Here is a 27,797-nt window from a genome sequence, read left to right on the forward strand (position 1 = left end):
TACAAGGAGTGCACTTTAACAGAAAGTACAAAACCTACCAAAAATATCTTGTATTTCTGCAAATCCCAGGATTAATTAACAGTAACAACAGAATGGCTCAGTGTGTGACGCAGAATGCAGCCACTGGACCTCCACTATACACAGAAATCATGTACAGGAATCATTTGGCCCACACTTCCTGTAATGAAGCTCCAGTTGCAAAGATTCACAATAAAGTTCAGTAAAAAAAAAAAAAAAGTAGTGGAGTGGAGGCCACATGCTTCCTGTCTTTAGTGGAGCTCCATTACGCAGTCAGACCCCTCTAGCTCTGTGAGCAGTGTGGTGATAGAGTTGTAAAAGCGGAACCTGAAAGTCTAGGCTGTGCTTCCGGTGAGTGCCTTTATTCTGGGACACCAGTGCATCGTGAGCGCGGGCTGTAAGTTATTCGTAATTGTTAATGGTTATAGGATACATTTAAATGATATAGCATATTGATCTTTGTTTGTATCATGTAGGCGACCTTTGAACACACTCGCGTGTAGTACAAAAAGTACAAGTCCGCTGTTGTTTTTATTTTCTCATACGGACTTTGCAATATGAATAAGATTTGGCTGATGTTGGTGAATTAGGAACGTTTTTATTTTTCCAGAGGTTCTTGCCTGGGTCATGGAGACATTAAGACGTGTATATGTTGGTGGGATTAGTCCATTGGTTACCAAAGCTGAGCTTGAAGATAGATTTGGGAAGTTTGGAAGAATCGATGACGTGGATATCATATGCAGAAAAGATGCACAAGGTATACATTTATTTTAATATAAATGATAACTGACCCCTTTCACACCACACTGCTGATAGCGTGGGCGGTAAAACGCCGCTATTTTTAGCAGCGTTTTACCGCTGGATTTGCGGCGCATTTCGGCCGCTAGCGGGGCGCTTTTACCCGCAATAGCGTTGTTTTGCCGGTGGGATTGCAGTGCTGCCCCATTGATTTCAATGGGGAGGAGCGGTAAACACACCGCTCCTTCACCGCTCCAAAGAAGCTGCTGGCAGGACTTTTTTCTGATGTCCTGCCAGCGCACCGCTGTAGTGTGAACAATGGTGCAGCTTCTTTAGGGCGTTTTGCAGGCGCTATTTCTAACGCTATAGCGCCTGCAAAACACCCTGATGTGAAAGGGGTCTAAAGAAGCAAGTATGTGATGCCGGGACACTGCTATTTTATAGAGAACTTGCCCCTGTTTCTGTACAGAAACAGACAGTCCTTGACATGTCGCTCTCCTATGTCCCCTGCATTGCAAAGTTCTACATACCTCCACATTCCTACTTTGTCCTGTAGTGACCTAATGTAAATTAACACAAACCTGAAAACAAACTGAAGATTGGATGTTTTGTGGGGACATCTAGAAATGGTTAACCTCCCTGGCGGTATGATTCAGTCCGGTTTTAGGTGCTGAAAGCGGTACAATTATTTTGCATGGAAATTTGGCGTTTTATTTTGTAGTCCTGTAATTCTTAGGAATAACTCTCTTAAATCTCTTCAAACCAGAGTCTAGCGGACATCCCGGGTATGATAAAGTTTATAATATAATAAAGAATAATAAAAATTATTCAATAATGTAATCAAATCCTAAAACACTGAAAAAGGGACATGTTTTGGTTGCTATGGGCAATCTCCAAATTCCAGGCAGAAAAAACTGTATTTATAATATAAAAGTGCATGCAGGGTACTGCACAGACCACTAGGGACAAAGGGGGTGTGTAATTTTTAATACAGCACGGTAATCTGTAAGATTACAGTGCTGTGTGTGTTTTGTGTCTTTTTACCTTTTTGAATTTGCCGCCGTTCTCCGCTCCCGTGCGCCGTAACGTCGCAGAGAACGGAGCTCGGCGGCATTCGGCACTGTGAATCGAGCGGAGGACAGCTCGATCACACAGCGCGGGGGACATCGCTGGATCCAGGGGACAAGGTAAGTAACTCTCCCTGTGTCCTCCCCTGCATCCAGCGATGCGATCCCGAGTCTGACTCAGGATTACCGCTAGGGGGGTTAATAAGCAGTACCCTAAAAAATTTTTGTCCTGTATTCTTGAAAATTAGCAGTACCTTTCCTGTGCCTAAGCGTTATTACCTTGAGCCATTTAACTGTATACCTGTAGCCAGTGGCGGCTGGTGAAGTTTTAGGATGGGGGGCGCAAGACCCCGCCCCTCCACGGTTGGCCCCTTCCACTTCTCATAAGCCACACCCTTTATAGAATCCGCATCATATACACAGGGCTCTGCGCATCATATACACAGGGCTCTGCGCATCATATACACAGGGCTCTGCGCATCATATACACAGGGCTCTGCGCATCATATACACAGGGCTCTGCACATCCTGTGTAGTAGTATGAGATCATACTATGATCATGGGCCACAGGTTTGACATTATAATACAATCACGGGTCACAGGTATGAATTCTCTGAGATCATACAAGATCTGCTGCTGTCCAACCACCGAAAATGAAGGAAGTTGATGGGGTGGGGGGGGGGGGCGCGGGGGCATGCTGCCATCCAATTATTAAAAAAAAATTAATGAAGTTGATAAACGGGGTGTGGGGGGTTGTGCTGCCATGCAACCACCGAAAAAAAATTCACAAAGTCGATAAGCGGAGGGGTGGTTGTGCTGCCGTCCAACAGGAGAGGTCAACAATGGCAGCCCAGTAATTCTCTCAGAGGAGATTTCCATTCATTGCAGTAGAAAAATACCCAGTACTAACAGTCCTCCATTGAGAAGAACCTGTACCTACTTTCCTTTCAATGTGCAGTATTTTACTTAAAGCGGGGTTCCGCCCTAAAGTGGAACTTCCGCTCATCGGAACCCTCCGGTGTCACAGTTGGTACCTTTCAGGGGGGAGGGGGGTACAGATACCTAAGACAGGTATTTGCACCCACTTCCGGGCATTGACTCCCACGGGAGTCCATGCTTCTTCCTGTCCCGCCGCGCTGGGACACACGCGGGTCCCAGAAACAGCGCGGAGCATTCCCATTGTGCTGCGCGACTCACGCATGCGCAGTAGGGAACCGGGAAGTGAAGCTGCAACGCTTCACTTCCTGATTCACTCACAGAGAATGGCGGCAGTAGCACCCGAGAGCCTCGGCTGCCGTCATCGCTGGATCCTGGGACGGGTGAGTGTCCATTTATTAAAAGTCAGCAGCTGTAGTATTTATAGCTGCTGGCTTTTAATTTTTTTTTTTCCAGTGGAATCCCTCTTTAATAGGCTTGCATTTTCTGGAAAACTGTTGATTAACAGAAAAAAAAAAACATGTGGTTGAGAAGCAGGGGGTGGGGGGCTGCCGTCCAAACTTAGAAAAAAAAACATGTAGCTGACCAGGGGGGGGGGGTTGTGCTGTGCTGCCGTCCAAACTAATGAACAAATGTAGCTGAGAAGGGGGGGGGGGAATTGGAGGAGCGTGCATCCAAACTACGAAAGGGGGGGGGTGGTGTTGTGTGCTGCCGTCCGAACTATGGAAGAAATGTAGCTGAGAAGGGGGGGGGGGGGGGTGGTGGTGGTGTGCTGCCGTCAAATCGAATGAACAAATGTAGCTGAGAACCGGGGGGGGGGGGGCTGGGGGATCTGCCGTCCAGAGTCAGAAAACAAGGATCATTAAAAGGGGGGGTGGCAGCAGCCCCATCTAACCCATCTGTGCTACCGAACATCAATAGACAGCAGGAGCTACCGCTTACCTGCTTATCTGACGCTGGGACTGAGCAAGTGATGACTGGCAACGTCACTTCCTTGAGTGACGTCGGTAGCACATGCTCAGTCCAGCGCCCGGCCAGTCTACCACGCCGGAAGCTGTGGCACGATCGACCGCGCCACAGAGCGAGGTTTTTTCGGCAAATGAAGCACCTTGTCTGCAATCTCGTGACGTAGACGTGCATAGACGTGGCGCTTCACATATTGCACGGCGCCCGGCGGCGGGACACAGTGCCCCCTATGCACGGGCCGCCACTGCCTGTAGCGTGAATCTAAATCACTGTCCCCATGCTAGTGTTATGAGCATTTGAGTGAGATTTGGTGATGCTATTGTACTGCTCGTGGTTTACCTTACTGTAGAGAACTATACCTGAGGACCTGCAGACAAGCATCTGCTTTATCCATTCTGTGGATCTGTGCTTTCTGTGCGTCTTTTCAAATCCCAACTACGACACTACCTGCTTGGAGTTTGCATGTTCTATCTGTGTCTGCCTGGGTTTCATCCAGGTACTCTGGTTTCCTCCCAAACTCCAAAGACATGTTGGTAGGTTAATTGGATCCTGTCTTAATTGTCCCTAGTATGTGTATGTATGAATGTGAGTTAGGGACCTTTTTAGCTTGTAAGCTCCTTTAGGGTAGGGACTGATGTGAATGTACAATGTATATGTAAAGCGCTGCGTAAATTGACGACGCTATATATGTACCTGAAATAAAATAAAAAAATCAACTTAAATGCTCTCCACCAGCTATCAGATCCATAGTAATTTGTGGGGAAGTGAGGGGCAGCTCCAACACGAAAAAGCAAAGTCCTGCCTTTTCCAAGATGGCAACCTCCACACAGACACTGGGGACGATTTTACTAATGGCAAATAGACTTTCCACTTTGCAAGGGAAGTTGTGCCTTTGCAAATTTTCCCTTAAAGTTTAGTGAAAGTGGAACGTCAACCAAAAGGTTAATTTTCTTTCTTCCCTCCCTCCTACGCATTCCATTTCCGGATGGATTGCTGCAGTAATCTGGCTGCAAGTTCAGCCCCCCTCCTTCCCTCGCAGCCTTCTGGGACACAGCATAGGTCCCAGAAGACTGCGGGACCATTCACAAAGGGCAGTGTGGGCCGCGGCTGCACATTGGAAACCTAGCTTTACTGCCGATTTCCCTTTTTAAGATGCTGGTGCCTGGACCTGAAGCAGATTGAAGAATCGGCTTGGGTGAGGGCAGCACTGGATCCCTTGATGGGGAAGTGTCCTTGTATTAAAAATCAGTATTTGTAGACTGGAGCTTCTCTTGAATGAACTGAAGCTCTGCTGACCCTCACCAATGTAAAAGTGTGGTGTTTTTTTATTTATTTATTTTTTTCCTCTTCTTGTTACACTTGCACACAACGGGGTATTCTTAGCAAAGTGAGATTGCAGCACCTTTACTAAGTTCTGGGGAAGATTTCCTTGCCAAGTGAGCATCCATTTGCATATGTTTGAAGGCTGGCTGGAGGCTAGCCTCCATTTGTCGTCTGGGGGTATAAATATAACTATTTCGGCTCCTCATCATGGTTTCTGGATTACAGCTGACGTACGTCATTTCCGGGTCACAGGGTGTCCACGTCACTTTCGATTTCCAGAGCTGCAGCACGGTTGGCTGCAGGAGACTTGTGGCGGTTCATCACTCCTGATTCTCATGGTTCCAGTTGGTGTGGGCGAAGGGCATCTGCGCGGGGGGGGGGGGGAATTGCGTGCTGGTGTTCAACTGGGGAGCGGTGGAGGGTTAGGTGCCACTACGGCCGCTCTCGGGGGTTCCACAGGGTTTCTGTGGTAGTGTCCAGACTACACATGGGTTCGGAGATTGTCGCAGGCCCCTAGGCAGGGGGGTAGCCAGGTCCAGTTGGTGGTTCTGCCCACAGCAGTGGCTGTGCACGCTGTACTTTATCAGGCACATGACAGGGGTTGCAGCAATCTGGGAGTGATGGAATGAAGTTGAGGTGCTGAGATCACTGGAACTTGATACAGTTTTGGACTCTGTTCTGTCGGGTGCTGTGGCACTAGGAGTATCGGAGGGAAGAGGCACTGGGCTGAGTCTCTTAGTTCAGCAGCATGGCTGCACAACTCCTCATCCATCATTTGCAAGTTTCCACATCCCACAGATATAGGGCTGGCATATAGATAGGCCCATTTATCATCGGTTCTCATAAGGGTGCATTTTATCTGTGTTTCTTTGGGTATCATGCAGGTACGACGCATACACAAGCAGCCGTTTCCATCCTCTCATTGTGCTTTTGTTCAGTTATTCCATTGTATACTCGGGTATTGTTTGCTAGTGCTCACATCTCAGGATCTGTCATGTCTAAAGATCCATACAGGCTGAGGTTTCGTTTTTAATTGATTGTTGCACCACAATCTTCTTGCCCGTATACCATATGATGTACGTTCATTTCATTACACCATTAAGACTACCCAACACGGTCTGTGGGTACATCAGCCCTAAGTGTTCATTTTTAATTACCTGTCTTTGCTCTGCAGGTTACTGGGGCTCACTTACTGCATACACTAGGGTGGTGGTTGTCATTGGGTTCATATTCGCGCGCTGTTGGCCTTGTCATTACTTCACCTACGTCTATATCTTTAGGTAGGAACGAAAGGGTGTTTTTCATGTTCTGATTGTTGTCACTTTCTCTAGTTTTATGTTTCCTTAGATTTGGGCTTGTCACATGTTTCGATAGGCGACTAGTTCATCCCTCCAACCCATGTGGGCACCCCATCATTAAGAAGTTGAACTATACCTATGCTCACAGATGAGCATCGCCGCAGGGGTTTCCTTCCCTGGACACAGCCCGGAAGGCAGTACTCTTCAGTTTGTTGTTCTCAAATCTGTCTCGGCCACTCCCTTCCACCAGCATAGTACACGTTTCTGGACATACTTCTTTAATTTAGATTCATACAGTGCTAAATGTGTCCTGCACGTCCATGTTTACAGATGCTAGACAGAATGGAGTGATCAAAGCCTGCTCGGCTAGAGCTGAAGTATCAGCTGCACCCCCAGCTCCTGCTCTTCCTGGCACTCCGGCAGTTATGCCTTAAATGGATTGTAAAGTTTTTTTTTTTTTTTTTTTTTTTTTAAAATAACAAACATGTTATACTTACCTCCACTGTGCAGCTCTTCTGGGATCCCTTGGCGGCTGTCTCTGCTTCCTCCCGCATGTGCTTCTCACGTTCATGCGAGCTCCCTCTCATGGTGAGAAGCATCTGGCTATAGCCGCTCGCTGTATCACACGGCCCCGGCGCTCCACGTCAGTGGATGTGATTGACAGCAGCGCGAGCCAATGGCTGCGCTGCTTTGCATCCATCCACTCCAGCCAATCAGCGGCCAGGCTGAACGGTGGAAAGGACGTCGGGGGACGAGCGCGGGACTTTCGAGGGGTGAGGTAAGTAAAACGGGGGGACTGGGGGCGCAGGCACTGTCAGATGTTTTTTCACCTTAATGCATAGAATGCATTAAGGTGAAAAAACATTTACCTTTACAACCCCTTTAAGTCCACTTGTCAAGCCTTCTGGTAAGTCATGACTTAGCCAAGGATTTTTCATGGTTAGGAGCTTATTTAGAAGAACACTCATCCCTGGTCTTCAGACAGTTCCTGCTGGAGGTATTATCAGTAGGCCTTCGCACGGGCCTCATCACTGTCCCGTCGGAATCTTACAAATGTAGTAACTTGACTTCAGCAGACAGTCATGCTTTCACTGTCCATGAGTTACTGGAGGCAGGATTTTTCAAGGGGTTTGCGTTTGGTCGGTTTCTTTCGCCATTGTTCTAAATGTGGAGGGGCTGCCCACCGGGGTGGTCAGTGGCAAGATTTTCCTATATCATTTGTTACGAACAAACCTACAGACTCTCTCTTGTTTGTAACCTGGGGACTGCCTGTAGTGTCTTTCCTTTTTTCATATAAAAGTTATTAGGGGTGCAATGGATCGTCACAGATCCGTGATCTGAACGGGTCACCCCGCTTGGATCGGCACACGCCGCGCTCCGCTGTCACGGCCTTAGGAAATGTCATGACACCTGTTCCTCTCTCCCCTCTCTGTACTGATCTGTACAGTGGAGGGGGAGAGATCGGATGGATGCAGCGCTGTGAGCTGCATCTGTAGTGCCCACAGCGCTGCTCTTTGACAGCCTACACTGCAATACCTTGCCATACCCAGCCATGCTCTGTCAGTATTACAGTGAGGACTATATGGCGGTGGAATTTTCACAGGTTTTTGCAAATTCAATTATTTTGCTGATCCGAAAAATGATCCAATCCGTGACTGATCCAAGGAACGATCCGATCCGTGAGTTTTTTTGATACGTTGCACCCCTACAATTTATGGACTGTGCCTCCGACCTTGCCAGCAAACTTGACTAGAAGTCTCTGTTCCTTAGAACAAGCCCTTCTTGATGTCTACACAAGAGAAGCAGTCATAGCCACTTGCCGATGGCCCTATAGCAGTTTTACTGCTACAAGGTTGCCACACTGTGTGTGTGTGTGTGTGTGTATACGCATACATGATCCTGCACTTCCGGGTATTTGGACGTGAGTGCGCTTCACCAGCGGCTCGCTCCCACTGTTATTGTGAGTAAGGAAGGCATGATTCTGTGTTCCTGCAAAAGCAGATCTATGCCTTCCTCTAGTAAAAGCACCTCCCTCACTGCAGTAAAAGATCAGCTGGGCACACAGTTAACCCTTTGATCGTCCCTTATAGCCCCTTTCCAGCCAGTGTCATTAGTACAGTATTAGTATCAGCCAACTAATCGATTATGAAATTGATCAGTTAAAAACAGGTTTTTCCCAAGGCGTCTTTACGGACAGCACCTGAGATGGTGACTCCTCCCACTGGACCATAGGAAACACCTTCCTCCAGAACTTTAAAGGGAGGCACCTCCCTAACAAACCTCAGTTTTTGTCTTCCCTCCGGCCCGGAGGGAACATCTTTTGGAGGGGAGTTGAGATCTCTTGGGTGCTCCTGAAAGACGGGGCTTCCCTCCTCCTCCTTCTTCTTTTTTTTTTTTCCCCCTACCTATGGAGACCTGCTGTCCTACCCAGGCAGCGACAGTAAATGGGCTCCTCTTCCCCACTTGGTGCTCGGTGACAGCCGAAGATTGGTGTTACCGGCGGTTGCTCAGGAAGTGATAGAGCGGGTCATCGGGTCGGCGTAAATGTTTCCGGCATGGACGCAGGGGGGGGGGGGGGGGAGGAGGGAGGACAGGATTTGGCACTTATTTCCGCTCTGGTGCAGAGGCACTATAGAAGTCCGGAAGCGGCATGTGAAGCCACGAGTGGAAAGCTGCACACCCGCTATGGAAGAGTCAGCGCCTGCAGCGGTGGGGACAGGCACCAGCAATGCTCAGGTAGGAGGCAACGGCTTAAGTCTGCTTTTTCCCGTACCTGTAGTTTTGGTCTCTATTTATTTTCTTACCCCCTAGTGTGCAAGAGGCCTGTCTGGGCACTGGTTTCTTCCTAGTGCACCAGTGTGGGGGTTGTTTTTAAAGCAGAGACTGGGTCTCGCTAAAGGTCCCCTGTTTCCCCCCCCCCCCTCCCCTTTTGTCTTCTATCACAGGCTAAAAGCTCTGACCCAAAAAGATGTACTCCTTGCAGGGCCAAAATGGGAGAAAATTGGGAAAAAGCCCTATGTGGTGCTTGCATCACTTCTTTAGTTAAGGAGGAATCTGCTTCTGTTTGTGATGACCTGGTTACCTCTAAAGAAAGAACTATATGCCACGATTCAGACCTTTCGTGACTCATTAGTTAATCCAGCTGCTAGTCAGCCATCCACTTCAGAGTCTTCCCAGGGTTCTCTTCCTATCCCGGTGTTGGAAGCTCTATCTAAAGACCCTTCAAATGGAAGAGCAGTACCCTGCACCTTCCGTTAAAGACTCGGAAGAGGAGGCTGAAGCGGCCCCCTCCAAATTTAAGTTCTCCATAGAAGAGATGGATGGGCTTCTCTCAAGCCATTCATGTTACGCTTGGCTTAAGTGAAGAAAAGAAGGAATTTATCTCTTTATGACCGCATGTTTGCAGGGTTAAACGAACCTAAGGGGCGGACATTCCTGGTTCGGTCGGTTCAAATTTTTTTTTTTTCCCCTAAAGCCCACAAAGACGTTTCCCTTTCGAGGGGGACCCCTCTGCAGTTTGGAACAAGGTGCCCAGGTTGGATGCTGCTTTCTCCCAGGTCTCAAGATCCACAGACCTGTCTTTTGAAGACATGGGGGTTCTAAAGGATCCAATGAACAAATGTATCGATCTTTTGCTCAAATGATCATGGCAATCAGTCATCAGTCATGAGTAATTTTAAGGCCAGCAATGGCCACAACATGTGTAGCCAGGAATCTTGAATACTGGGTTAACCAGCTAAAATCGCATATAATGGCGGATTCACCCAAACCAGAGATTTTAGATTATTTTCCTACCCTGATCTCTGCAGATGCTTATATAGCAGATGCCTCGGCTGAAGCTATTAAAATGTCAGCTAGATCAGCAGCTTTGACAAATGCTGCAAGAAGAGCTTTATGGCTAAAGACCGGGCCAGGTGACACAGCATCAAAAAGCAAGCTTTGTGGAATTTTCATTTCGAGTGATCTAGATCATATTCTGGACAGGACTGCAGATAAAGAGGTCTTTCCTGGTCAAAATGAAAAAGCAGGTCCCAAAACATCCTTTTCGACCTCCAAAAAGCTTGGGAGCAAGACAGCAAATTTCAGGAAAAACTGGTCCGTGCGAAAGTTAAAGGCGGGTTTCTTTTCCATCCTCCTACACAAGCCAAAAAACCACAATGACTTGTCCCTGCGGGTGGGCAGAAGGCTACAAAAGTTTCTTCCGCAGTGGTCAGGGGTAACATCGGTTTATTCTGACTACTCTCTCTCGCAGGGCTACACGCTCCAAGAAAGTTTTTGGTAACGAATATGTCACGGGAGCTGTTTAAAAGGCAAGGCTGCATTTCAGGTGCCTGCAGGCTTTTCTCCTGAAATCATGGGATCACAATTTTGGAATCCCTAAAATCGGAGGTAAAAATTCCAACTCGGGTGAAATGGTCACTATGGTGGTAGAAGCAGGAGATCCTGTCAAAGGGGTTAGTCTGGGCTTTTCCGCTCGAGAAGACTGCCAACCAACGCCAGTTCTTTGGGTTGGGGGGCCCACCTAGAAAAGAGTTTCACTCAGGGAATTTGGACCAAGAATGAGGCAACAAGGTCCTCAAACTGGAGAGAGCTCAAGGCGATTGCCTTATCTATAATAGTATTTGCTTAGGATCTTCACACTCATAATGTTCAGGTACTGACGGACAATGCCACGGCAGTGGCTTATATAAACAAGCAAGTGGGTACAAGGAACAAGTCACTGCAAGCACTAGCTATGGAAATTATTCAGAGAGCAGAAGGACACTTGCTGTCTGTCAGCAATCCACCTAAAAGGGACCCTAAATAGGGTGGTGGATTTTCTGAGCAGGAATTTCATTCAAGAAGCAGAATGGTCACTGAACCCAGAGGTTTTCACTGTGATTGCCAAAAAGTGGGGGTAGCCAGAGGTGGACCTGTTTGCCTCAAAGGAGAATGCTCAGGTTCCTCAATTCTTTTCCCTAAGCAATCATGATGGATCACTAGGGACAGATGCTTTGGCGTATCCATGGAAATTCCATGTTTGTTGCTCCCCCCCCCCCCCCCATTCCAGTTAATCCTGTTAACCATCTTAATCATCTTCTTTGGACCTGAAGGTCCTAGTTTTCAACCGTTCTGAAAATGGCGGTCAGACCATGTTGGCATCTGCCCCTCCAGACACAATCTGATACAAGGCCCCGGTAAATCACCCAGAAGTGGCCAGTCTGCCACTCACAGCCTGGTATCTGAGAAGCAGCTCCTAAGAAGCAAGGGGTTTTCCAACTGGTTGATTGCAACACTAATGTCAAGTAGGAAAACGGTAACAAGGGACATTTATAATAAGGTCTGGAAGGTTTACAATACATGCTGTAATTCATCTGCCCAGGACCCAGGGAGCTTTGTTTCCATTCTACAATTTTTACAAGATGGAGCTGATAAGGGACTAGCAGTTAGTACCCTGAAAGTGCAGGTTGCTCACTGGTCAGATTTTTTTTTTTAAAGCTATTAAGTGATCTAGACCAGCACTATTTAAGACTTTCCCTAGATGGGATCTATCGGTAGTGCTGCAGTCTGTAACAAAGTCCCTTTTAGACATTTGTTCTTTTTTTGGGGCAACAGAAAAGCCAGGCTTCTACAGTTTCTTTAGCAAGATTGCTGAAATGATCTAAATCAGAGGCTTATTCACATGCAAGTTTATCTCCACCAGCAGAAATTTGTGCGCATTCAACCAGAGCACTGGCGGCCACTTGGGCAGGGAGAGCTGGTGCCACCCCTGAACAGATTTGCAAGGTGGCAACGTGGTCAAGTTTTCCCACATTTGTGAAACATTACAGGCTGGACCTCGCATCTGCCAGCGATCAGGCGTTTGGCAGAAAGGTCCTGCAAGCTGTTGTCCCGCCCTAAGGGGGGAAGTCTCTGTTTATCCTTTTAGGCGGTGTCCTGAAAGACTCCTTTTGAAAAACCAAGATCGGCTTCCCGATAACTTGTTTTCCAGACGTCTTTCAGGACAGCAACATCGCCCTATGGTTTTTGATATACTATGCTGTGACTAACGTATGTGTTAATGTGTTCCAGTTGGAGCCGGAGGTTCTCTTCTACAACTGAGGTTTGGTAGGGAGGTGCCTCCCTTTAAAGTTCTGGGGGAAGAAGGTGTTTCCTATGGTCCAGTGGGAGGAGTCACCATCTCAGGTGCTGTCCTGAAAGACTTCTTGAAAACAAGTTACCGGTAAGTCTAACTTTTTCTAGCAAAAAAAAATGACTTGGAACCACCAAACAAACTACAAATATATATAAAAAAATTTTTATAAGAATAAAATGGCGGTCGTTGCAATACGTTTTGTCACACTGTATTTGCGCAGCTGTCCTACAAGCGCACTTTTTTTTCCCCTCGAAAAAATACACTGTTGAGTTTGAATTTAATATTGTGAAAGATAATGTTACGCCAAGCAAATTGATACCCAACATGTCACACTTCAAAATTGCGCCCGCTCTGGGAATGGCAACAAACTTTTACCCTTAAAAATCTCCATAGGCCACATATAAAAAAAAAAAAAAAAAAAAAAAAAATTCTACAGGTTACATCTTTTGAGTTGGAGGAGGTCTATGGCTAGAATTATTGCTCTTGCACTACTTACTGATCGCGGTTATGCCTCACGTGTGGTTTGAACACCGTTTTTCATATGCGGGTGCTACTCACGTTTGCGGTCGCATCTGTACGCAAGCTTGGCGGGACAGGGCGCATTTAAAATTTTATATATTTATTTTTTTGTCACTTTTATTCCTATTACAAGGAATGTAAACATCACTTGTAATAGAAAAAAAGCATGACAGGACCACTTCAGCCCCGGAAGGATTTACCCCCTTCCTGACCGGAGTACGTTTTACAATTTGGCACTGCGTCGCTTTAACTGCTAATTGCGCGGTCATGCAATGCTGTACCCAAAACGAAAATTTGCATACTTTTTTTTCCCCCACAAATAGATGTCTTTTGATGGTATTTGATCACCTCTGTGGTTTTTATTATTTGTGCTATAAACGGAAAAAGACCGAAAATTTAGAGAAAAATATTTTCTACTTTTTGTTATATACAAAAAAAAAATCCAATAAACTCAATTTTAGTCATACATTTAGGCCAAAATGATAGATTTACAGAAGAGGTCTACTGCTAAAATTACTGCCCTTGATCTGACCTTCACAGTGATACCTCACATGCACAGTTCAACTGCTGTTTACACTTGACACCAGACTGATGCTTGCGTTCTACTTTGCGTGAGAGCGGGGGGGGGGGGGGGGGACAGGGGTGCTTTTGCCTTTTTTTAATCTTATTTTTAAACGGTTCCTATCCCAGGGAATGTAAATATCCCCTATGATAGCAATAGGTAGTGACAGGTACTCTTAGTTTTTGAAAAAAAATAAATTCAAAAAATTGGGGTCTGTTAGACCCTCGATCTCTCCTCTGCCCTAAAAGCATCTGACCACACCAAGATCGGTGTGATAAAATGCTTTCCCAATGGCGCTGTTTACATCCGGCGAAATCTAAGTCATAAAATACTCGTAGCTTCTGGTTTCTTATGCCATAGAGATGATTGGAGCCGTACTGGCCTGTGATCTATGGTCAGCTGGCCGAATCACCGGTTGCATTCTCACGTCTCCTGTTGGGACATGAGAGCCAGAGAAAACCATGGAAGACGGTGGGGGGGAGGGGGGTGTAATTCCCTCCCACTGCTTGTGAAAGCAGTCTAGAGGCAAATTAGCCGCTAGGATTGCTTTTACATGAAAGCCGACCGCTGGCTGAAAAGAATATCTAAACCTGCAGGCATCATTCTGGTATAACCACTCAAAGTCCAGCAACGTTCTTGATGGCCATATATTGTAATCTATTTTTTTTTCATGCAGCCTGTGGGCTGAACGAAAAAGAGCTTGATCGGTGGGTATGCCCACCATTGGACTATAAAATGGGTCCCCCTTGGGGTTTCTTATTGCTGCCTAAAAACAAGGATGAGTATATGTAAAATTATTAGTCCAAAAAGCATTGTAGCCACAAGGAGTTAAAATTCAAGCTCTGGTACACATTATTTGAACAATTAAATGGATAGAAATACATACATCACTTGGTACATAAATCATATCAAAACAATTGCAACAATTTTCAAACTATTAATCCATTGAATAAAAACACCCCTGCTACCCTGATGCATTTCGACCTTCTAGGAATTATGGTCTTCTTCTGGGGGGGGGGGGGGGGGGCGACTGCAAATTTTCAGAAAGGAAAGAAAAGAATTCAGAATTTGTAAACCAATTATATGGTTATTATTATTTCTCTTATTATTCTCATGTGATATTTACCATTTCCACCGAATCATTACATTTGAACCAGAAGCTTTTATTTAGATGTTGGACAGCCTACTTTTTCTCCCTAAGGGTGATCCTGAGCCTGCTGTCGTGATGTTCCTACCTACTCGTCCCACCCACTGGAAATGGGGGGGGGGGGGGGGGGGGGGAGAAAGGGGGAGTTCCACGTAGGTATAGAAAAATCACAGACTTACAAGAGATGACAGTATGTGGAGTTTCCCCAAGGGGAACAAAAAGGGGGGGGGGGGGGTTTGTGTCACCCCGTGGGTGGCCGCACCTGAAAATAGTAATATATCGGATTACTTGTAAGTATTAGACGTTTGACATTATCTATATATATAAAAGGGGGAAAAAAAAAACATAGGTCCTTTAATACGTTTTTATTTGACCGACGTAGGTATAAATATGTGTGTTGGTAAGAATTAATCATTTTAATTCTAATCGTAATGCCTAATCTAATTTTATAATTCTTATCCGTGTAATAGTGTATATACATGATAAAACATTTCAGAATAGAATACAGTAAAAAAGAGAACAATAAAACGACTATTTTTGGTTTTTATATTATTATTTATTTATTTATTTTTTTTACACTTTTTTTTTTTTTGTAACTAACAGTTCTAACGGTTCCAGCAGTGAGGGTCTCTCAAAATGCGATGGCATCTTGGGAGACCCTGTGAACGTGTGCCTAGTCTATGCAATGCTATACCCTATGCTAAAACTTAACCAGTGTATGGTAGCGTTTAAAACATTCACCAATGCAAAGACCAGGATTGTCAGGAGAGGAGGGACAATAATAGCGGGTGTTCACGCCTATATCCTTTCTGCAGACATGACATCTTCTTTGGGGGGATTCGTTGGGTAGGGGTACTTGGGAGGACATAAGGAAAATGCCTCTCATGCAGCCGGCTTACTGCATTTGGTTGGGGAAGGTGAGGTGGAGCACCGTCTGGATACAGAAGGGCTCTGACGATCTCTTCCTGGAATTTAGACCCCTTTCACACTGGGGCGTTTTTCAGGCGTTTTTCAGGCGCTTTAGCGTTAAAAAAGAGCTTGTAAGGCGCTTGAAAGAAGCCGCAACTGCAATCCCAATGTGAAAGCCCAAGTGCTTTAAGAACCCTTTCACAATGTCAGCGCCCGAAAAACGCTCGTAAAGCGCCGCTTAAACTAGCAGCGCTTTACCAGCGTTTTTCGAGCGTTATTGGGGCGCTTTTAACCCCTGTTAGTGGCCAAATAAAGGGTTAAAAGCGCCCACAAAACGCTGGCGCCAGTAGCGTTTTTCTGGCGTTTTACAGGCGCTTCCCATTGATTTCTATGGGAAGGGGCGCTTTAGGAGCGTTGTATTCACCGCTCCAAATGTGCTGCAAAGAAGCTGCTTGCAGGACTTTTTTTTGACGCCCTGCCAGCGCAGCGCCTTGGTGTGAAAGCACTCGGGCTTTTACATTGGGATTGCAGTTGCAGCTTCTTTCAGGCGCTTTTTTTAACGCTGAAGCGCCTGAAAAACGCCCCAGTATGAAAGGGATCTCGGTGTGAAAGCACTCGGGCTTTTACATTGGGATTGCAGTTGCGGCTTCTTTCAGGCGCTTATTTTTCCGCTAACGCGCATGAAAAACGCCTGAAAAACGCCCCAGTGTGAAAGGGGTCTTAAGGAAGAGTCCAGTCAGTCCTGAAGCTCTGTATAACACATGAGCGTTCAGGAAAGCCAATTGAAATAAACAGACACTTGGCCTTACGAGCAACTAGGTACGGCGCCAACAACTAGTGGTTGAGGTCCATGCACCCCATATTTTGGTTATATTCGTGGACACAGAGGAGTTCACCACAACACCATTCGCCGTAGTAATTTGGACCGTCATGTCTGCATGATGGGAGGTAAGAACAAAAACATTCTTATTATCCCTCCACTTTATAGCGAGCAAGTTATTACATTGCAAGCAGGCTCTCTCCCCCAGCCTAAGACTGGAATCTACAAGCCGCTGGGGAAATCCCCGGCGATTAGGTCGCACGGTGCCACATGCTCCAATCTGCTGATCAAACAAATGAATAAACAGTGGCACGCTCGTGTAATAATTGTCCACTTACGGAAGTGGTACCCCTTCCCGAATAAGGGTGACACCAAGTCCCACACAATCTTACCAGCGCTTCCTATGTATTCAGGGCAGTTTGTCGGCTCTACGTGACTATCTTTGCCCTTGTAAACCATAAAACTACACGTATAGCCTGTAGCCCTGTCACAGAGCTTATACATCTTGACCCCCGTATCTGGCACACTTGCTGGGGATCACAAGCGGCCAGAAAACTTAATCGGGGACAAAAACAGACAATTTGATGGGGAGTAAACAAGTCTGCAAAACGTTGAAGTGGTTTACGGGGTGCCGAATTATGTAGAGCTGATCGTATCCAGAATACGGGCATATGGTGAATTGTGTCAGTGGACCAATATGACCGCAACTCACTTTTTGGTTATGCTCATGTTGAGGGAAAGGCCCAGAAAGATCTTAAATTCGGAGACCGTATTTGGTCTCCAATCTCTGGCAAGGGAGGACTAGGGAATAGTGGCGATGTGTTGACCAGCGTACAAATTGCTTTGGTCCACAATAGATCTATAGCAGTGGTCATCAACCCTGTCCTCAGGGCCCACTAACAGGCCGGGTTTGTAAGATAACCGAAATACATCACAGGTGATACCATTTGCTGCTCAGTGATTGCAGTATTCTAGTCTGCATCTCCCGAAGGTAATACATAAAACCTGGCCTGTTAGTGGGCCCTGAGGACAGGGTTGGTGACCACTGATCTATAGAGATTTTTGGTGAAAAACGGTGCATAAAAATGAACTGACGTAAAATCAAATGTTTGCACCTGAATTCTGGGTTGGCCAGTGAATGGGGAAAGTAGTGTGCTGCAGAAGTGGTGGGTTACCAATCAGGATTGGTGAAAGCAGCAGGAATGGCACTATGGGCACGACGGGCCTGTGTTCGTCTTCTTGGTGGTAGCAGGACCCTACTTGTGCTTGGCACCTGACCAGCTTGAACTGCACTTATGGGACTCGCCACGTCTCCACGTGATACTGCAGTGCTGGTTTGACTACGACCAGGGTGTACTAGGCCGCTGGTGCTTGCCAGTTCACCAGAAGGATGAGCGGCGCTAATGCTGCTCTTCTACATACTAGGGACCTGCAGATCTTGTACATCAACAGAAGAAGTTGTTCGGGTCTGGTTCACCTGACCTTGGCAGGGACCACAACTTTGTCATCAGAGCCATCTGTCAGGGTGACACTGCTGTCTACTGGTTCATATTCTGAGCCTGAATCTGACAGATGAGTGACTTCCTCTTCACTATCTGTCATGCTCAAACGTGTAGGCCTCTTCACTAGTGTACCTTCGATTTGCCATTTTGGGCTCTAAATTTAGTGGTACACTAGTGAGACTCACAGATAAAAAAGCTCCTACGCTGTCAGCGACAAAACGCTACCAAAAAACTGTTAGCGATCAAAGGTATCAGGCCTGACTCCGCGGTGACAGGTAGCCCCTGTTTTGACATAGAGGATGTGGACCAGGACCTTTCGAACAGTGAGAATGATTCTGTGTCCGGGTTAGCGCAGGAAAAAGCACTAGTAGGAGCACTTCTTACAGTGGTGTGGGACACCCTGAAGATACTGGATGCAGCAGGGACATCTGCGGAGGTGGCGGTCCCTTTTGGGTCCTGTAAACCGGCCCGCACACCTAAGGCATTTCCGTATTTGACTTATTTTGATAAGTTAATCTACAAAAAATGGGGAAGCCCGCAACGGGCCTTTTCAGTCCTGAGAAGAATGGCGGTGCATTACCCCTTTGAGGAGAGCCTCCTGAAAAAATGGGAGTCTCCTCCGGTCGTTGATCCCCCCCCCCCCCCCCCCTGCTGCCTTCAAGGACCCTGCTGACAGGAGTGCTGAGGCAGTGGCCCGGTCCATGTTTACGGTGGTGGGGGTCAGCGTTATGACCTGTGCTGGCTACGGCCTTGGTGTCGCAGACACTTATTGAATGGTCAAAGTTGCTGCACCGTGAATTGGAGAAGCAACAGACTTCCCCAGTCTGCGTAGAACTGGCAGATCAGTTGGTGCATGGCCTTAAGTATGTTTGTAATGCGGCCTTGGATACAGTCCCCTCTGCTCTTTGGAGCATCAGTATCGGCAGTGGTGTTACGGCGCCTGATTTGGCTGAAATGCTAGTCTGCAGACCAGGCATCTAAAAAAGCACTGGCGGATTTGCCCCTCCAAGGTGACAGGTTATTTGGAGCCTCGCTGGACGACATTATTAAAAATGTTACCGGTGGGAAGAGCACGCTTCTCCCACAGTCCAGCCACGCTGTAGGCAAGGGCCCTCTTTCTGCTCAGAAACGGCTTTTTCTCCTGCCCGGGTCAGCAGTTAAGTGTTCCCAGTCCGACAAGGCACCGGCTGAAGGACAAAAGCATCCCTGATTTCGCAACCCAAACAAGTCTGCGAGCAAAAATGTCACCACATGAAGGTTTGCCCCCGCCCAACTCTCGGGTGGGGGGTCGCTTTCGGGAGTTTGCAGCTTGGTGGACCTTCCTACTGTCTGACCAATGGGTCTGCGAACTGGTTTAATCGGGATACAAGATGGTTTCTTTCTTGTCCACCAAACAGATTCTTTCCCTCCAACCTTCATCTGCTTCTGGTTTGTCAGGAAGCCCTGTTCGGGGCAGTACCAGGACCTTATCTCCCCGCTGCTGCGTGGGGTGATAGTACCTGTACCGACGCTGGAAAGGTTTCCGGGATTCTACTCCAATCTGTAGTCCCAAAGAAGGAAGGGGTATGTCCAATCCTGGACCTCAAGGCCCTCAACAACTTTGTGAAAGTGCAAAGGTTCAGGGTGGAATCAGTTTGCTCCGTGGTCGCTACACTCCATCAAAGGGAATTCCTGGCATCCCTTTGATATCAAGGACGCATACTTGTATGTACCCATATGCCTCAGGCATCAGAGGTTTCTGCAATTTGCAGTTGGGGAAGAGCACTACCAATTTGTGGCTCTCCCTTTTGACCTGGTGTCATCACCCCGAGTCTTCACCAAGGTGTTAGCCCCAAGTATGGTGTTTGTTAAAGCAACGTGGGATTGCAATCATGGGTTACCTGGACGACCTCCTTCTGAGGGCAGTTTCTGCCTCAGAATTAAGGGAGGATGTAGCGATCACCATACAGACTCTCCGGGAGTATGGTTGGGTACTGAACCTAAAAAAAGTTGGTGTTAATGCTGACTCAACGCCTAGAGTACCTGGGCTTACTGCTGGACTCCTCAGAAGCGAGTTTTTCTCCCGTCAGACAAGCTACAGACTCATCAAGCTGTGGTGAAGTTGTTGGTGAACTACAGGTGGTTGTCACGCTTCTGCATGCGAGTCTTGGGCCTCATGGTAGCCACCTTTGAAGTGGTACCGTACTCTCAATTTCACACTCGAGTCTTGCAAAAGGAGATTTTGTCAAAATGGGACAAATATCTGTTATCCCTGGATTATCAAATTCGGGTGAACCATCTAGTCTGGAATTCCCTTCTGGTGGCTGAGGATCGTTCCTTCCTCTCCGTTTTGGGTGGTGATCGCCAGCCTGACCGGTTGGGGGGAGTTTTTGGCGTACAGTGGGCCCAGGGCCTTTGGACGCGGGCAGAATCCCAACTGCCGATCAATGTACTCTAGTTTCGGGCGATCAGGCGGTGTCTCTCTACGTGGTCACGGAGGCTGCAGGGGTGTCCGGTCGGGATCTAGTCAGACAACGCTCAGGCGGTGGCATACACCAACAATCAAGGAGGAACAAGGAGCTCGGCCGCAGCATGGGAGGTCTCTCACATCCTACATCTGGCAGAGCAGCACGTGTCGGTCCTGTCGGCCATATGCATTCCGGGCCTAGAAAACTGGCAGGCGGACTACATAAGTCATCAGATGCTGGACCAAGGGGAATGGTCATTGCATCCGAATTGTATTCCGGCTCATTTGCCTAAAGTGGGGCACACCAGATGTGGATCTCTTGGCCTCTTGGCTCAATCGGAAAGGTGTGGAGGTTTGTGTCCAGGACAAGAGATCCCTGGGCAGTCCTTGGTAGTACGACTGGTGACGGATGTTCCTTGTGGCGGCTGCCGAAGCGAGAAGACCTTCTTTCGCATCCATTGCTGGTTTTAACGGCATTTCTGTTGAAAGCCAGGTACTAAGGGATCAAGGTCTGTCAGACTCTAATTTCCACTATGCTGAGGGCATGGAAGTCATCTTCTCGGAAGATTTACCATTGTACGTGGAAGGCTTAAATCTCCATGTGTGAGGAGATGGGGTGGCATCCACGTATATACTCAATTTCCAGGATCTTTCTGTTTTTTACAGCGAGGAATGGATCAGAAACTTGCCTTAAGCACCATCAAGGGGCAGATATCGGCCTTGGCTGTCTTTCCAACATTCCTTGTGGACTCGCTCATTAGTGAGTATGTTTGTGCAAAGGGTTTCGACACGTAGCCCCTCCAGTTCGACCACCACTAACTCCGTGGGATCTGAATCTGGTGCTATTGGTTCTTCAGAAACCGCCTTTTGAAAATATTAGGGAGATTTCCTTGTTGACTCTCTCAGAAGGTAGAAGGAGGGTTTCTGAGTTGGTGGCCTTGTCATGCAAGTCTTCCTACTTGGTCCCCCACAAGGATAAGGCGGTGCTACGTTCGCAGCCCTCCCTTTTTTTTTTTTTTTTTTTTTTTTTTTTTTTTTTTCTTCCAAAGGTGGTTTCGGCCTTTTGGTTTTGAAGTAAACAACATGAATGTTTATTAGGAGACACTGAAAGATATACAGGGCTTTCGGGAGGGTCATCATTTTAATCATGCTAATTCTGCCAAACCATGACAGTCTATGAACAGGATAACCTTTTAACTCTTGTTTTGATTTTATTCAGTAGGGGCAGATAGTTATCCTGATATAAATCCACTGTTAATGTTGACAAAAACACTCCCAGATATTTCAATCCCCTCCTCCTCCACTTAAAGGGATATAGGATTCTAAGATCCCTACCTTCATCTGAGGGAACCGAGATATCTAGTATCTCTGTCTTCTGCATATTTATCTTAAGGTTTGAAATACCCCTGTATTAAATTCTGTCAAAACATCTGGGAGTGTTTTGTGTGGGGTTCATTATGTATAACATAATATTGTCCGCAAACGCGGATATATTATGTTCCTGTTCCGTGACTTCTATATCCCCTAATCTTATGATTAGCGCTCTTAGAGGCTAAAAGGGGTTCCAATGAGAACACAAGAAGTAGAGGCGTGAAAGTGGGCAGCCCTCTCGTGTACCATTGAACAACCGAAAGGCCTCAGACAGGGTTCCATTAACTTGAATTTTGGCAGTACCTTTCGAGTACAGAGCCTCTAATCGCCTCGGCATTCGCGGGCCTATACCAAATCTGTGAAATGTCTGTAACCTAAAGTCCCAATCTAATCTATCAAGCATTTTCCGCATCTGTTAAGAGCAGGTTTCTTTCCCTTTTATTGCAACATGCATTAATAAAGTTGTTGTTAATATATTGGGGTTATTTACGAAAGGCAAATCCACTTTTGCACTGCAAGTGCAGTCGCTGTAAATCAGAGGGGGCGTGCAAGGGAAATAAACAGCATTTTAGCCTTCACATGATTGGATGAAAAAATCAGCAGAGCGTCCCCTCATTTCAGATATACCCCTCTGATTTACAGTGACTGCACTTGTAGTGCAAAATGGATTTGCCTTTCGTAAATGAACCCCATTATCTCTTGGCTCCCTCCCAGGAACAAAACCCGCTTGATCTTCCTCAATACAATCGAGCATAAGTGGTCTCAATGTTTTGGCCAAATCTGAGCGTATATTTTAACGTCCTCATTGATCAGAGAGATATGTAGGCCCCCAAAGCTTCTTGGCGAATTTTCAAACCTCCAGTGGAATTCATATATACATGATAGGGATATAGGCTTATCCGGCCCCTGGATTAGATGGCCACAACATGCCCCGTCTAATCCAGGGGCGGCTGGTAAGCTATATGCTGCGGGGCACACACATGACCGGGTTACTGCTGTCTGTGTCAGTGTGTCGTGGCTGGCAGCCACCCCGTACTGCTTGGGTGATGGGTCTGTCTGTGAAATGTGTCCAGCAGTCCCTGCAGTAGGGGTAAGTATGCTTTTCGGCAGGTTGGAGCAGCTGGGCATTTCCTGGGAGGTCAACTAGGAGTCTCTCACTCTCCTTTTCTTCTCTCCCTGTCCCTTCCCTCCTCTGTTTGACTGGGAACATGGGGGTGCAGTGCACGCATCTGACCGGGGGTCCTCGGGGGGGGGGGGGGGGCTGCACTGGGCATTGGGGGGGGTCCGCTTGTCCTCTTCCTCTTCATGTGGGGAGGCCGCCGCTCACTCCGCCCATTTTCCTGGGGCCATGGCCATTTTTTATTTTTTTTGTAGCCTTAGCCAGTTTTTTACTTTTCAGCCATTTTCTAGCAGTTCAGCGGCCATTTTCTTAGCATCCTCAGACGTTTTTGCTGGGGTGGCCATTTTCTAGTAGCCTCAGGTAGTTTTGCCTCTAGTGCTGGGTGCTTTTTTCCTTAGAACGGAGAGCTTTCCACACACACCTCATGGATGACACGGGAGAGCGGACAGCAGCAGCACAGCGCAGTACCTAGGGTCAGGGTGGTGAGTCCTGCGGGGGGGGGGGCGGCGCTCAGTATGTGCAGCTAGGAGGGTGGACTTTTTTGTGTGATTTGCCTTGGGTCCCTAAGTGGTGACAGGCGAGTGGGTCAGCATGGCGTCAGAAGCTGGCGTGTCTTCCACGGACATCCCTGTGATTGCAACTGGTTCCCCTGCACCTCCGGTGCCTATGGACGCTCTGTCGGCGGTCCTGGAGGCCTTTGTTGCCAGGGCGCAAGGGGGGTAAAAAATGCCCCCTCCACAGGGGAAAGCTCTGATTCAGCCTCGGGCCCAGCTGTGACAGGCGGCCCCTGTTCTGATGTATCTGAGGATGCGGGCCTGGACCGTTCGGACAGTGAGGATGACTCTGTGTCTGGGTCAGCGCAGGAAAAGGAACTCGTAGGACCACTTATTACAGCGATGCGGGATACCCTAAAAATTGAGGATACGGCGGGGGCATCTACAGAGGTGTCGGCCCCTTTTGGGTCCCACAAGCTGGCCCGCACGGCTATGGTGTTTCCTTACCCAACTTATTTTCATAAGTTTATTTACAAGGAGTGGGGAAAACCGCAGCGGACCTTTTCAGTCCTGAAAAGCATGGCGGTGTGTTATCCATTTCTTCAGGAAACTCTCTTCAAAAGGGGCATCTCCTTTGATTGTTGACCCCCCCCCCCCCCCCGGTATCCAGGTTAAATGAGGTAACCACTATTCCAGTGGAAGGGATCCCTGCTTTCAAGGACCCTGCCGACAGGAGGGCCAAGGCGGTTGCCCGGTCCATGTTTTATGGTGGTGGGGTCAGCATTGCGGCCAGTGTTGGCCACGACCCGGGTGTCACAGACGCTTAACTGAATGGTCTAAATTTTTGCACCGTGAGTTGGAGAAGCAACAGGCTTCCCTGGTCTGCGTGGAGCTGGAAGACCAGTTGGTGCAGGGCCTTAAGCATGTCTGTGATGTGGCCTTAGATACGGCACCCCTTGCTCTCTAGAGCCTCAGCAGTAGTGCTACGTCGCCTGATTTGGCTGAAATGCTGGTCTGTGGACCAGGTATCTAAAGCACTGGCCAACTTGCCCTTCCAGGGAGAGAGGCTATTTGGATGACCTCATTAAGAATGTTACTTGGGGGTAAGAGTACATTGCTCCCACAGTCCAGGAAAAGTAAGGAGCAATGCCGTAGGCAAGGGCCCTCCTTTTCCGCTCAGAAGCAGATTTTTCGGCCACCTGGGTCGGCAGGTAAGCGTTCCCAGTCTGACAAGGTGCCTGCTGAGGGACAAAAGTATCCCTGGTTTCGCAAGCCAAACAAGCCTGCGAGCAAATCTGTTACCACATGAAGGTTTTCCCCCGCCCGACTCTCGGGTGGGGGGGGGGGGTCGTCTTTGGGAGTTTGCAGCTCGGCGGACCTCCCTACTTTCCAACCAGTGGATCTGCGAACTGGTTTCATCAGGATGCAAGATGGATTCTTTCTTGTCCGCCAAACTGATTTTTTTTTTTTTCCCCCCCTCCAACCTTCATGTTGTTCTGGCTCATCAGGAGGCCCTGTTTGGGGCAGTACAGGACCTGCTGCTATGTGGGGTGATGGTACCTGTACCAACACTGGAAAGGTTTCAGGGTTTCTACTCCAATCTGTTTGTGGTCCCAAAAAAGGAAGGGGTCCGTCCAATCCTGGATCTCAAGGCCCTCAACAGCTTTGTGAAGGTACAAAGATTCAGGATGGAATCTGTTCGCTCAATGGTCGCTGCACTCCATCAGGGGGATTTTCTGGCATCCCTGGACATCGAGGACGCATACTTGCATTTCCCTATATATGCATCAATCGTCAGAGGTTTCTGCGATTTGCGGTCGGGGATGAGCACTACCAATTTGTAGCTCTCCCTTTTGGCCTGGCGTTGGGGTCGAGGGTCTTCAAGGTGCTAGCCCCAATTTTGGCTTGCTGAGGGAGCGCAATCGTGTGTTTTCTGGACGACCTCCTTCTTCTTCTTCTTTTTTTTTTTTTTTTTTTTTTTTTTAACCACGTCAGTGAATTCCGTTTTGTACCACAGGACTCAAATCCGCTTACCGCTCAGAATCCTTTTCATCCTTCTTCACATCATTGTGGCAAGTTTTGTATCCCCCCTCTTCTTTTTTTTATTTATTTTTTTATAATTATTGAACCAACTACTTAATAGGTGCAGATTTCCTTACAAATAATCCCCCGCTTGCATCCTATACTTTCGTAGTTATCTCACTTTTTAACTTTCAATAAATTGTTACAATCATTTCTTCTTGCCCTACTGGGACTATTCCCCCCCCCCCCCCATCTGCTACCCACCCTCCTCCCACTGGCCCCGAGGAACACCCCTGCTATAAAGACAGACAAGGAAATTTTTTTTATCCACGACACTATATAACTCAGTGTGGGGTTTATACCCTTAGCCTTTCAGAAATATACCATTTCGTTTTAAATTCTTGCCAACTTTTCCATTTCTGAGTAATATATTTATTACTCTTCTCTTTCAAATTGTTACCTAGGCACTCCTATGCGTGTCCTTGACAGCATTCACCCATTTCCACATTGCGGGTGCTTCTTTCTCTTGCCAGTTTTTAGAAATTAAATTTTTTCCCAGCATTTAATAAATGCGGAACTAGCGTCGCCTTATATCGCTTAACCGAGCCCTGTATACCATGAAATACCACCCACAGATCTGCGGCTACCTCGATTTTGGTTATATCTTTGATATAGGATAGAATTATATTCCACCGCCACCACCCAATGATTCACGGAGACCCCTTACACACCTAGAAAAGCTCTGCACGGAGAGCGGGACCCTCACCCACGCATTGTCCATAACATACGCGATGTTGATTGAACCCCCAAAAGATTTCCACCCCCCATATCTTGCTAAGTGGGAAGGAGACCTAGCTGTTACCTTCACAGACAATCAGAAGCAACAAATACTTAACCACTTCAGCTCCGGACCAATAAATACCTTAAGGACCAGAGGTCTTTTTGCAATTTCGCACTGCGCTGCTTTAACTGGTAATTGCGCGGTCATGCAATATTGCACCCAAACGAAATTTGCGTCCTTTTCTTCCCACAAATAGAGCTTTCTTTTGATGGTATTTGATTGCCTCTGCGATTTTTTTTTTTTTTTTTTTTATTTATTTTTTTTTTTTTTTCCGATATAAATGGAAAAAGAGCGAAAATTTTGAAAAAAAAAGATATTTTCTTCTTTTTGTTATAAGAAAAATCGAATAAACTAAATTTTAGTCATACATTGAGGGCAAAATTTATTCAGCCACATGTCTTTAGTAAAAAAAAATGTCAATAAGCGTATATTTTTTGGTTTGCGCAAAAGTTATAGCGTCTACAAACTAGAGTACATTTTCTGGAATTTACACAGCTTTTAATTTATGACTGCCGATCTCATTTCTTGAGGTGCTAAAATGGCAGGGCAGTACAAATCCCCCCCAAATGACCCCATTTTGGAAAGTAGACACCCCAAGGAAATTGCTGATGGGTATGTTGAGCCCATTGAATATTTATTTTTTTTGTCCTAAGGGATTGAATAATGACAAAAAAAAAAAAAAAAATTTTTTTTACAAAAAGTTGTCACTAAATGATATATTGCTCACACATGCCATGGTTATATGTGGAATTGCACCCCAAAATATATTCCGCTACTTCTCCCGAGTATGGGGATACCACATGTGTGGGACTTTTTGGGAGTCTAGTTGCGCACGGCACCACGAAAACCAATCACCACCTTCAGGATTTCTAAGGGTGCAAATTTTTGATTTAACTCCTCACTACCTATCACAGTTTCGAAGGCCATAAAATGCCAAAATAGCACAAAACCCCCCAAAATGACCCCATTTTGGAAAGTAGACACCCCAAGCTATTTACTGAGAGGCATGTTGAGTCCATGGAATATTTTATATTTTGCCACAAGTTGCGGGAATATTACAAACTTTTTTTTTTTTTGCACCAAGTTGTCACTAAATGATATATTGCTCACACATGCTATGGGCATATGTGAAATGACACCCCAAAATAAATTCTGCTGCTTCTCCCGAGTACGGGGATACCACATGTGGGGGACTTTTTGGGAGCCTAGCCACGTACGGGACCCCGAAAACCAAGCACTGCCTTCCGGATTTGAATATAAAATGCTACCAAAAAACCTGTTAGCGATGGCAGGGATCAGGCCTGACTCTGCGATCGCTGCAGTTATGTGTTTAGTGTTTTGTAAGTGACAGTGATCGATACTGCACTTGGGTGGGCTGGGCAGAGGGGCAAAACGCAGGTGCCAGCAGGTATTTGGGCTGATCCCGCTAACAATGCGTTTTTTTGGAACCCTAAACTGCTGGGGACGCTAGTATAGATCTGATCAGATCAGATATTGATCTGTTCAGATTCTATACCACTACGGGAGGTGTATGCTTTGTGTGTGGGTGTTAGCGGTACTGGCACTAACCTAGTGCTGCCTGG

The 27,797-nt window shown here is 47.0% G+C and overlaps 1 protein-coding gene across 10 annotated transcripts in view; it reads left to right on the forward strand.

The window, feature by feature from the left end:
* Positions 1-276: 276 nt before the first annotated feature.
* NOL8 (nucleolar protein 8) overlaps positions 277-27,797 on the forward strand; it is an 828,826-nt gene continuing 801,305 nt past the window's right edge. For 8 of the 10 annotated variants that reach the window (XR_013262355.1, XM_077452483.1, XM_077452484.1 and 5 more), the window contains exons 1-2: positions 277-415; positions 629-775. Coding sequence is in view for 8 of the 10 variants with exons in the window: in XM_077452483.1 (XP_077308609.1) it covers positions 646-775 (130 nt within the window). In the remaining 2 variants the exon portion in view is untranslated. The remainder of the gene's footprint in view (positions 416-628; positions 776-27,797) is intronic. The other 2 variants (XM_077452480.1, XM_077452487.1) reach the window with 2 other exon arrangements.

The sequence above is a fragment of the Lithobates pipiens genome, unplaced genomic scaffold (assembly GCF_037356315.1).
Source record: "Lithobates pipiens isolate NorthernLeopardFrog02 unplaced genomic scaffold, aLitPip1_a1.2 Scaffold_23, whole genome shotgun sequence".
Classification (NCBI taxonomy): Eukaryota; Metazoa; Chordata; class Amphibia; order Anura; family Ranidae; genus Lithobates; species Lithobates pipiens.